General features: G+C 43.5%; 2 protein-coding genes across 2 annotated transcripts; one reads left to right on the forward strand and one right to left on the reverse strand.

Moving 5' to 3' along the window:
- cdkn2aipnl (CDKN2A interacting protein N-terminal like) lies at nucleotides 1–2,935 on the forward strand. Its single transcript, XM_076031912.1, has 3 exons — nucleotides 1–263; nucleotides 927–1,032; nucleotides 1,599–2,935. Exons 1-3 carry the CDS (start codon nucleotides 52–54, stop codon nucleotides 1,605–1,607), a joined length of 327 nt encoding a protein of 108 aa, XP_075888027.1. The 5' UTR covers nucleotides 1–51; the 3' UTR covers nucleotides 1,608–2,935.
- On the reverse strand, nucleotides 2,111–10,008 carry ube2b (ubiquitin-conjugating enzyme E2B (RAD6 homolog)). Its single transcript, XM_076031914.1, has 6 exons — nucleotides 9,769–10,008; nucleotides 7,203–7,283; nucleotides 6,581–6,606; nucleotides 4,675–4,764; nucleotides 4,097–4,185; nucleotides 2,111–3,988 (listed from the first exon to the last, which is right to left on the reverse strand). The coding sequence occupies exons 1-6, from the start codon at nucleotides 9,810–9,812 to the stop codon at nucleotides 3,860–3,862; spliced, it is 459 nt and encodes a 152-aa protein (XP_075888029.1). The 5' UTR covers nucleotides 9,813–10,008; the 3' UTR covers nucleotides 2,111–3,859.
- Nucleotides 10,009–12,482: the final 2,474 nt, after the last annotated feature.

A 12,482-nucleotide genomic window follows, 5' to 3' on the forward strand; every position in this document is an offset into this window, starting at 1 on the left:
GCGGAACCGGACCGGAAGTTTCCTTGTTTACCTAGAGGGCACACTGGCAAGATGTCTTCCCTGGACGTGGACGAGTTTCTCCAACAAAACAGAGCCGTGGCTGAGCAGACGGAGACGTACCGGGGTTACTGGGAGAGCGAAAAACACTGGCAGGCCCGCCGGGAGTTCATCCTGCGGAACTTCAACGACTTCGAGCCGCCGCAGCTGGACCAGCTGCTCTCCTTGTCCATGGTCTGGGCCAACAATGTGTTCCTCGGCTGTCGGTGCGTCAACAAAACCAAGAGAAGCTATGGTCTACTATTTACTTGAATGCATTTTGTGGTATAAGTTACGTTGTCTTGTTTGCGGGAGATTTGTTTTTGTTTAAAAGGTCCATCATCCACTCAGACACAACAAACATGGCGTCAAAGCGTTGTTTGGCTTCTGGAAATGTGCACTATTGTGTTATTAGACTTTTCCAGATGGTCTAACTGGCCATCTTAAAGTACATATGGCTCAATTTCATACGAACCTTTCTCGCATATGTTTGAGTGTGATTAGTCTTCTTCGTGCTATTCGACAAAATCTTACCCTCTGCTGCCCCCTATAGGTTTACATTGCACATGTTTACTTGTTGTTGTTTTTACCTGGTTAAATAAAGGATATGGCATTGATCTGACTGTGATTCTGACGTCAGCTTAAAAAAAACCCACTGTAGCTTGCATATCAGATCTATGTGTGAAAAACACAAAGATAGTGGTGCACTTCTTTGTTTTGGAATTTTCTTTTCTCACATTCATTAATCACTGACATTTTTCTCTTTGCAATGCCTGGAACCCATTATTGCTTTGCTACTAAAGACCATAATGGTGCATTGTTATTAGTAATCGACTGCAGTTTATTATATTATCACCTAATTGACAGCGATTCCTTCCAACAAATGGCAGGTATAGCGCAGAGCTCTTGGAGAAGGTGAGGGACATGGCGGAAGGCATCGAGGTGGAGGACGCCCCCGTCTTCAAGACCAGAGATGAGATTGTCAAGAAGCAGCAGGTAAGCCTTCACACATTCACCTGTATGTTCTGTTAGATCCACGACAATGCCTCCCAAGATGGAGGATCAAATCAAAAAGATATAAATTCTGTAGCCAACCCTGTTCACCTGGCCTTTTACGGTCTTCACGTCCTCGAAACTTTGACTTGTGTGGCATCAAAAGTACACACATTGTTAGCCCAACATCCTTGAGACATTTCTCCCATGTTACAAGTGCGTTGCTCATCTCGTGTGCAGAGGCCAGCTCTTACTTCCTCTCTTCTATTTCTTATTTTTCATTTCATCAAAAATCACACTCATCTGCGCGTCATGTGATTGATTGATTATCAATCAATAGCATTTTGCATTAAATCGTTTGAGTGACACTTGTACATAACCTTGTAACAGGACCTTGATTCTTCAGAGTCCCCCCCCCCTGGCAGATTCCTGTTCCATCACAAAACTGGTCTCAGAGATTAAAAAAAAAAAAAAAAAGATTTAAGACTCCTCAACTACCTTAACATTGTATATCCAGATGAATCATGAGAGGAAGTTGCTGATGTTTCCTTCACCTGTCTCTATAACAGGGACGATGACCCGTGCACTCCCATCACCCCCTCTGGTCCGGTGTCACTGGGATTGGAGAACCAAGTGACTTGTGTGTCTCTTCAAAACAAGCTGGGCTCGTAGCACATCAAGTTACATTTCACATACCTGCATACAGTCTGGCGTGCGTACAATAGACACAATCACATCAAAAACATTATTTTTTTCTTTCTTTTTTTACCAGAAGCATGAAGACGGTATTGCAACAATTTGAGCTTCATTGCTCATCTGATTTTGTCATTTTATCTTTTTAAAATTGCTTTGTAAAGTGTATACAATATTTAGTTAATACAAGTTAGGCTAATCCTGGATGTTAAACACGAAGTAATTTGTGTTTTTTTTTTACCGTGGCAACTTGAAGAGCCAGTTTGTTGTGTATGTGCAACTGATACATTGATTTTTATTTTATTTTTACAGATGACACATTGTTTTTAACTGTTAGTTATTACTTTTTATATCAGGTCCCACAAATAAAATAAAAAAACAAAGATGATCAAAGTCTGAAAAATGTGTTTTATTATGTTTATACAGCGTATCGTTATAAGTATACATTTTTTTGTTTAATTTTTGTTTAATTCACAAAATTTTATAACATATCCTTTCAGCTTTTTTTCCGGTGAAATCACGATGACCTTTACTGTCTGATAAAAGAGGAGCTCGTCTGATGATGGTTGTCCTTCATAGATACTCTAGCCACAGTTGAGTGGGGTTTTACTGAAGTGGGCTTTTAAGCAGGAGTCGCATACAAAAAAAAAAAATTAAATATGGGGGACACTAGACGGCATGAAGGGAACTTAAGCCTCCAAAGAACGTCATGTGACAAGCAGTTGTGATCACCACACGAGTTTCCTGTCGGTTTCTTTTGTCAGCTATGTCATTTTAAGAGTCGGGTCAAAAACATCTGACACTTCTGCCACAGGCAGCAAAGCGCATCACATGGTTTGGTTCGTGAATTGAGTATTTCTCTTTAAGTTGGAGGTGGATTGTGAACTGAAACTAGAAAAAAAAAAAACCTCCACCAGAGCAAAGAACAGAGCCCACCACGTGTCATCTGAAGTTTTAACTTGGCACCGTTTCTAGTTCAACAGCTTTATCTGTGTGCTCTGTGCCCCCCTTCAGCCGTGATGATAAGAACAGACCTTCAAATTAAAACCACATCCAAAGCCAAGGAGCCCAGCAGTACCGTGCTGCCACGTTCACTGCTCATATGCACTTAGAAAACAAAAGTAAAACCTCCTTTCAGATAAAAGCGCCCCAGTTTGTCCTTGATGCCACAGCCTCTGTGCTTCATTACCTCCTGTTTGCTTTATTATTTTTTTTTTTTAATTAAAACTGACCAAACTAAAAGTAAGATTTATTTCCATTTAAAAAAAAAATCCCTGGGGTGAAACTTTACACAATGTTGATGTTTTGTTTTTACGATTCCTTTTGCCAGGTGTTTATATCTACTTGAGCAATATCCTTGCTGGGGCCAGAAATGAACAAGAAGGGAAGCTCAGAGCTGCTCTGGCCAGCGAGTCGTGATTCATTGCTGCAAGGGAGACAAAACAAACAAAAGTTGGCGCTGTTGCAACCTGCGCTGTCTGTGAGCTCAACCGACAGTGTCTCTTAAAATAACAAAGATGCTGCAGTCGGGGCTGATCAGCAGCACCTGCGGCTGACTTTAAGAACCACCACTGTAAAGACAAGAGGTGCCCCACCCCTGCCCACATACTTGTTGTTCAGCCAGGAGTTTTGCTCTGATCAGTTGGTTGACCTGCCAACTCGGTTGGGGGGGGGGTTAGATTTATAATTTAAAAAAAAAAAAAAAAAGCCCCACTGGTGCACACCAGCAGACATGACAAAAAAGGAAAAAAATGGTGTAAAGAAAAAAAAAATGGTAAAACTCAAAACACTAATGGCATCAATCCATCCAAACAACAAAGATATATTACAAATTCTGTTAGCAATAACTTATTTCACATCATGCATTTAAAAAAAAAAAAAGGAAACACAAACATAAGATTGATTCCCCCTCGCCGGTTTTCCTTAAATGTATTGGCAAGCATGTTTGTTTTATATGTCCACTGTGGTTTGGTTGTTTCATTATTCCTTTTTTTCAGGGTGGCACTTGAGTTCTTCTGATAAAGTTGCTCTCTCTTTTTTTTTTCCGTCGTCGTCGTCTCGATGAGGTAAAAATGAGCGAGCGATGGACAGGGGTGGGGGGGCCGATGGAGAGGAGGGGGGCGGGAGGTGGAGCCTCTCAGACGTCCACCCAGCTCTGCTCCACGATGGCCGTCACCCTCTTCTCGTACTCCCTCTTGTTCTCCTGGTAGAGCTGTGCCGCCTGACTGTTGGCCGGGCTGTTGGGGTTCGGCTCGTCCAGTAGCGACTGCACCAACACAACACACAGGTAGCCACGTGTGCACATCAAGTCCAGCAAAATGTTGACAATATGAAATATGTTTTTTACATTCTTGATCGTAAAAAAATGACCCACCTGGATGGAGGTGAGTATGGACGACACGTCGTACGTGGGGCTCCAGCGGTTCTGAAGAATGTCTAAACATATACTGCCGTCTGCGTAAACTGGGGAGGAGAGAGAGAGACAACCACTGAAAGGTGACACCACAAAATGGTACATGGGGCTACAATTATTATTATTATTATTGCATGAACAAGTTGAGTAGACATAGATGATGCTCGAACCTGGAGAAACACTTTTTGCTTGTTTCTTGTTTTTACTTCGGTTTCTATTTTATTTATTTTTTTATATACAATTTTTTTTAACACCTGCACCTGGGTGCTTCACTTCCACACAGAGACCAGCGAGGGTGTAACGAGCACACGACGCCCGCTGCCTGTGTTTACATTCCAGTTCATAACAAGAAACACCACAATCCTCCCAGAGGCAGAAGATGGAGAATAAAACAAGGGGAATGTTTGTGCTTCTGCCGTGGCTGCTATTCATTTAGTCAGTAGCAGCTTTAATGACGGAGCTCAGCGGTGAAACCAGGCGATCACAGCCCACACTCATTCATCTGATGGTGACTTTGTCTGGGCGGAAACTGTGCTTACCGTTGGGGTGAAACATTCTGGAGACAAAGCGCACCGTGGGAGGCTTGTTGGGATACTCCTCAGAGAACTCTATCAGAAGCTTAAATGTCCCTGCCAGAGAGAGAGAGGGAGAGAGAGAGAGGAGAGGGTGAGCGAGGGAGGGTGACACGGTGTCTCTCCATGGAGGGAATACAAATGTGGGGGATCGATGGGGAGGGAGAAGGCAGACGGGAAACAATTGGGGTTGCTAAAAATACGGCCAGCTGGACTGGAAGGGGAAACTAATCCCTCAGCCAAGGAGGAGACGTCGGCTCCGCCGGCTGCAGGGACGACCGAGGAGGGAGCGGCCCCACACATGAAAACAATGAACCCTGAGTCAGCACGGCCCGCTGCCCACTGCTGACAATCACAAGCAAGAAAGGGTGGAGCAAAAACAGAGAAAGGAAAAGCATGGATACGTGAACACCATGGAGCAGGACGACAAATTCTGGACCCACTAAATCAGGGGTGTCAAACTCAAACACACAGAATGGCCCACATTCTTGAAAAGAAAATCATCCTCCAGACACAACAGTGAACCTTTTCATATGGACCCAATCAAGTTTTGAATATGGAACAAGCGACGCTTAATACTGTACACTAAATCAGTTCATATGCACCATAAGTTCCCTTGCATCATCAAATTTCAAATGAAAAAAAACATTGAAATAAATTAAATGTAAATAAAAATCATATGCCTCTTTTTTACTTGCAGCCTTCTGATTTAAATGTCACCAGTAGCCCTTTTCCATGGGCTAATAATACATCTAAAAAATAAAATCACAACAATAAACCAATTAAATAATAATAATATCCTTCAATGAACATGCGACAATTCAGGTCCCTGCCTTGGAGTAGCAAGAAAAGGTGCATAAAGAAAATGTTAATTATGGTCTGTTAATGTAAATTGTCTGCCAGAATACTATCAGAATAGCATTCTGGGATTTGTAGCATTAGCGGGACATGTACTGTATAAAACCAGTTGGGCCAGCTCTAAGTGATTTAGTATTGCCTTGCGGGCCAAGTATAATGACACTGCGGGCCAGAGTTTGACCCCTATGCACTAAATAATAATTTAAAAAAATGTTTAGCTCCCTGTCAAGTAAATATGACTTCACCGAGTCGAAAGGAAACTGGTCCACTCATCTCTCCGTTGAGAGAGAATCTGGTGACAGTCTGTAAGCCAACATCACCGTTGTGGACTTTCAGGGAGGGAAAGAATTCCACTTGACGCCACCGCAAAGACAGCATGTGGTGGCCATGTACGCAAAAGTAAATAAAACAACAGACACAACGAGTCAACAACATGTCAGCAGGCTGCAGTGACGCGTCGTCCAAGTGTCTGGAAGACTCAGGAGCCACTTTGACTTGAAACAGAGACGCTACAAGCTGGGGGGTTTTTGGCAGACTATCAGCCTCAGCGTCGCTCAGGGAGGTTCTCACAAGTACGTCAACTTGTGGTAAATGTTGAACCAAGTTGCCATGTGAGGTAACTGAGAGCAAATATAGTCACGCAGCCCTGAATTGGAGAGCGACTGAATCCAGAGCCGACTATGCACTTTGTTGTGTTGGGATTATTTTTTTTTTATCTTTTATTTAGTCTCCAGTCAGCATCAATGTGTTCCTCACACTGAATCAATTAGCCCAATTATTACACAGGGAAAATATTTCTTCTTGGGATTTCCTAAAATATCATCACAGGTATGGCGCTAAAGATAACTGGGTCACTGGTTTAAAACACTCGGCCTGTGTGGCTGCAGCGGATAAATGGAGAATGGAAGGAACAGAAGAACAATCTCCATGCATGAGAACATCCAGATCTCGGTTCAACGAGCTCCCGGTGAGCCCGGGCGTAGTAGAAGAAATGAGGCACAGAAGGAGAACTCACCATCTTCAAACGGTGTTCCCACGGGCCTGGAATGAAAAGAGGAACAGAGACACAGATGAGTTATTGCCAGAAATTTCAAACATCCTCACTGCTACCAGCAAAAAAACAAAAAACTAAACAAAATAAGAGCATTACCGTCCCTGCCTCAAGGAAACTGTCTATTTTCAGACACCATGTGACACTTGTTTGTGTCAACGTGGATTCTCTTAAAGTAGCATACAAGCAAAACACCCTGACAAATTCCAGCTGCATTCAATTTAGGTGAAAAGCGTTGCACATTTCTAGTCTATATCAAGTTTTAACTGGCCCAGCGCACAAGATTCCCTGCAAAATATTTAAGATGTTGCACTGGGCCGCTGATATTTCTGTTTTATTATCTTTTATTTTGCAGGTGTTTTTTTTTTGTTTTGCTTGCTCCACCGTCTTATTCAATCCAGCAACTCCAGCCCGAAAGGTCTCCTCACATCACCTTCTACGTGTGCATTTTCCCTGCTAGTTCAGAGCCGCAATCAGAAATATTAAAACCACTCTGGCAGGGTGGGTGGTGATCTGGCGGGACATGACAGCCAACGGTGGAGCGGCAAAGACGGCAGGGAGGAGTTGAATTTAGAGCATGACTCACCCAAAAATAACAGCGTTCCAAAGCATAATGTTGTTCTCCGACGGCGCTCCGCTCACACCGGTGGGAGGATCTTCTTGAAGTCTGGAGGAGACGGGGAAAAGGAAACACTGTGTTACAGGGGAAAAGAGGGATGTTCGGTGGGGAATCCAAACAAACAGATAAAGGATATCACAGGCGGCACGCAGGCGACATTAAGTGTTGGACGTAAGTGAAGGCAACAGATGACCGACAGGGAGGGGGAGCGCCAGTCTGTGGGTTTTAATGAACACTTTCACTGCAAGACGATGATCAGTCACAACACGATCTGCCGAACCGCCGTGACTTCAGCCGACAGCCGGGCTGCGCAACATCTTACGGCACAATTTCCATCCCGCTGTCTCACGCCAGGCACCGCCAGCCAACAATTATAATCATCGTCTAAAGTTGAGGAGTGGCTGGACGGTTTCCTGTCAATGCACGTGTGGTTGTCGTCTCTCTCAGACTCCCAGTTTGAACCGATTCATGACGGTTCAGCGTAAGTTCTTTAGCAAAAGGAGAAAATGAAGACGGACCTGCAAGACTTGAAGCTTGAAATCTGAGTGATAGTTGACATCAATTTGTTTTAAGTGCATACAATGAAAGAAGTAAGCGCGGGGTGTGGGGTGCTGATAAATGTATGACCTACAAATCGAAGGGATTGCTTTAGATTACCAGTGTGTGCAGGACAAATCCAAAAATGATCACAGACTGTTTAGGCCTACAACCCTACACCTGGTATAAAAGATGGCATAATTACTAAATGAATATGTATATATACACATACATACATTATATTGAGATTTTTTTTTTTTTTTAATGGTAGACTGATTCCTGTGTCTATGTGTACATGTGGAGCTACGTCCCCTCGCTGCAGACGTCCCCACTGCAATTAACCTCCTTTAACTTAATCTGCCTGAGCTGGGCTGCCCATGGAGGGATGCGCCATACGAGTTCTCCACTAGACCAATAGATATGTTACTTCATTTGGAAACTGAGGATTACTGACCAGTCAGCAGATTAGAGGAAGTAGCGGGACGTCTGAAGCAAACACTGCAGATTTTATTTTCCCTCATCTCTGTGCAAGGGGGGGGGGGGTTGTTTGTCAAAAAAAAAAAAAGACGATCAAACCATTTAATTATCCAAGTAAAACATAACCGACTAAACATCCTTCTAGTAGTTTCTCTGAATTGTCAAGGTTTATCTTAGACAAATGTACCAGGATAAAAATGTGCAGCTCACGCATACAACTGTCAACAGTGGTATGATACATTTTAGGATATCAGTCGATTCCTTTGTACAAAGTGGACTGAAATCGGGACAAAACATGTCCGTTTTACAGTGGCAACTTAACTCGCTGAGCAAATAATTTGATGCAGACGCTCGACAAAAGCCTGATAACCACACAAAGCTGAGTTCAAGCCACAGGGCCCTGGCACACGGACACACAAGCTGATGCAGGAATGTGCCATTGTGTCTTTATTTCCTCGCCTGTGTGTGTGTGTGTGTGTGTGTGTGTGTGTGTGTGTGTGTTGCCGTTTACCACCTGGGGGACTGGCACAGTGGAGTAGAATTACAGTGACACCTTAGCTGCCGGCTGCTCTAAGTAGAATGGCTTAGGATCTTGTTTTCCATTGACAGCTGTGAGAGTGTATCCCCTGTTAGCGTGTGTGTGTGTGTGTGTGTGTGTGTGTGTGTGTGTGTGTGTGTGTGTGTGTGTGTGTATGTGAGACACAGAATGGCACAAACAGGTAATTCGGGGATGCCATATGGAGGACACCAGATTGTGGACGGCACGCATAACACGCAGCCTCGTGCCAGGTGTGAGTCTCCCTGGGACCAAACATTACCTGGCTGCCTTCACACCGCAGACGGGATGATAATAATATAAGCAGGTATGGCGTGACTGGCTCAAGACGAGTAATGGAGATGCGCAGGCACACACCTTAGGATGCAACACCCCACTTCCCACCACAAAGACGAGTTGTTGCAACACCTGCGAGCCACGTTGCTGCCACAGTGGAGCCGACACCAGTGTGTTGGCTGTCTGCTTGTAATTAGCAGCGACCCGTTAGCAACACAATCTGAACGCAGCGTTGACTGCTAACGATGGGATACTGGTGACAGACCGAGCGTCCAAAGGAGGCCACTTCAGTTCAGAGATGCTGGCTGGATATTTCACAGGGCCACGTTCACAGCCAATTTAAAAATCAGCCTGTCTTCCTTGTTAGAAACCCGGCACCCGCAGACAAGGCAAATTCAAAGAGAAACGCATTTCCTCAGGGTTGACAAACACTCACGTTCACACCGCATCAGTGGATGTGAAGCGACATACGACCACTGCCAGCTAGCTCTGTCAACTCTACATTTGAACATTTGAACATTTGAATCGGGCCACGTACACAAAAAGCGATAGAGTGGCATTTGAATTGCATTTTAATCATCAGCAGCAAGAGCTATGCTAAGCCACATAAGCTAACCGTAACGGCTAACGCCGCTAGCTCACAAACACAAACAGAGGATATGGCAGCCAAAATAAACGTTACGGTACCTTTTAAAATCTCTCATAAGGCGTCTCCTTGCCGGGGTGGACATTGTTCAAGGGATGTTTTTTTTTATTTAAAAAAAAAATGTTTGCTTATTTTTTCCTTTTTTAAAAAAAGAGGGGGAACCAAAAAACGGGACCATACGCCGAGCGGTATCCGAAACCAAATCTCGAGCCTCTTCCGCTTGCAGCCCTTTTTCTTCTTCTGCCAAAACGAGCGGCTGGCGAGCTATTTGTGGTGACGTCGGTCGCAATGCTCACAGCGCTGGCCAACCGAGGAGCAGCCCTTTAAATGTTGGACACAAAATCTACTGGGGACAAAAAGATTTGGAGATAAAAGGCTGCTGGAATCTGAGACGGCGCTTTAAGGGTCCGACCATGGCTTGAAACGTGTCCTAAGTAGATGGTGGTGGTGTATGTAGGTGCGGGGGTCGTCACGGTGTATGAAAAGGTGATTACTGGTGTTTCGTGAAAGTATTCAAGTTTGACTTACAGTATTATTGTAATTACTGTAAGAAATAGGTCAAAGTCGTTATAATAGCCCTATTAGAACTTTGCACCCAGTACTTCACTGGACTGTATTTCAGTCATATTAAAGAATAACTTTCTATGTTATAATTCTTGCAAAAGTATTCATACGATCATATTTACTTGAAGAAAATAAATCACAGGTCTAAACACAAGTTGCTGCAGTGTAATTTAAACCATGTCAAGAATATTCTAGCTAAAGCATTTTGACTTTGTACTTATTAACCTAATGGTGTAATTGTAGGTTTATTGTCTATCTGCTGCTGCCTCTGTGTCTATTTATAGGCACCGCACATGATGAGCAACTATTACTGTTCTCATGGTAACACTATAGCAATTATAGCTACCATAGGAGAACAAGAGGTTCCACCACACATAATAATGAAGTATACATCCAGCAAATCACAATGCCAAACTTTTAAACAATTAATTAATGATTATTCTTCTATTAACTTCCTTCATGACACCACCATTAACAATGTGAAGTTCTGAGCTGTGCAGGACAATCTCTCTTCTTATCGCGACCATAGCTTGATTTCCTAGCTTTTAGATTGCACACAATCACCAGTGTTCCTCATGCTCTTCTTTCATGGCCTGATGAAAAGCCAGACAGCAGGAAATATTCAGTGACATGGAAAAAAAAAGAGAGGAATTATCTCAGGACATTTCCGGGACCTTCATTGCAAGGGTCATAGAACAGTATCTAAGGGGATTCAAGGTTTTTATGATGATGTTTTATAATAGTAGAGTAATTGTCTTTTTTGGAGGTTCACTGTTGCTCCTGAGTGACTGTTAACAAGACATTTGTATTTTAAAACTGGAAAAACTTGATTGCCGCAATATATATTTAAAGGCTCTGACTCATGCCGTTTAAGCATATCACCAGTCCACCAGGGGGCTTGAGTTAAATCCCTATCATAGCTCCGCCAAATACGTCTGATTAATCTCAATCATCGATTTCCCTTTTGGCTTGGTTGCAGCTCTCTCTGGACTCGCTGCCTTGCTGGCATTTGAGAATGTAGGTCACATTTGGACAAAAGAGTTCCGAGAACAGAGTCAGTCCTTTCTGTCCTCCCCCAAGAGCTGGGAATCAAAAGCTTGATCTTGTGTGGTGCAAAAACACATTTTCATCATGTGTTGTTGTGAGTGGAGTGAAAACTGAAAGGCTAACTCAGGGGAATTGCAGCAGAAACAATGAGATTTCTGGAGCATTGAATTAAGCATTTGTCAAGGCTGCTTCCTGAAGCCTTTGTGATGTTTTATTTTGAGGACAAATGTGCTCATCAGTTCAGTCTGTCACCAGCTGAGCAAAGCTGCAGCCACAATAGGCAGCAAAAAAAGCTTTACTGCAAGATTGTTTTTAATAGAGATGGCAGAGGAATTAGATGTCACTTTCTCTCAGCAATGCATGCACACTGCAATGTACAAAAGTAGGAAATCTAATGTCTGAGCTGAGCAAACTGAACATGTTGCATTGTAGGATTTGTCATGAATGCAGCTCGTTTTTTTGTCCTCTTGCAAAACGTGAGGTTGTAAACACTGTTGGCTAAAATGCAGTTTCCTGCAGTTCAATGGGGTTTTTTTTTTCAATGATGTGAATTTAGGCACAATGTGGGACCTTAACACAAAACGTCTTTGCTGCGATCATTCGGTGGGAATGTTGCTTAATCTCTCGCCGTATCTGCTGAACATGCTGTGTTTGTCTTGTCTTAAACCTTGACTAGGCCTCGCCACCATCAACCATTAGTTCCCACAGAAACTTGCTGTGGGAACTGACCAGAGACTGCAGCCTGAGTCAGGGCGGGTCCTTGATGGAGCCATTAGTGTGCTATGGAGAACTCGGCGCTGATGTGGAGCCAAGCTTTAAAAAGGTGGAGGCTAATTGTCTCATTAGGGCCGCCGTGTCTGCACCGGCGATGCTGGTAATTAGATTACACAGCTGACTGGCTGCATGTCGGGGCAGTCGGTCAAGCCTGCAGCCAGTCGCAATGTAAACAAGCCTTAATGTCGGGGGCAGCACAATGTTTAGAGGCACACAGGTGGTTTGGCTTGATTATGTAAGGCTATCTGTTGAATATTGCTGTCACTGAAACAGTGAAACATGAAACAGATTTTTGTTTGAAGTGGTAGCATTTTAAAACCAAAATTGTATTTTGGTTTTAAAATTAGATTTCAATCAGTACTTGATTGCC

This window comes from Nelusetta ayraudi, unplaced genomic scaffold, assembly GCF_046127955.1.
Source record: "Nelusetta ayraudi isolate G7.1 ecotype Tasmania unplaced genomic scaffold, CSIRO-AGI_Nayr_v1 ptg000033l, whole genome shotgun sequence".
Classification (NCBI taxonomy): Eukaryota; Metazoa; Chordata; class Actinopteri; order Tetraodontiformes; family Monacanthidae; genus Nelusetta; species Nelusetta ayraudi.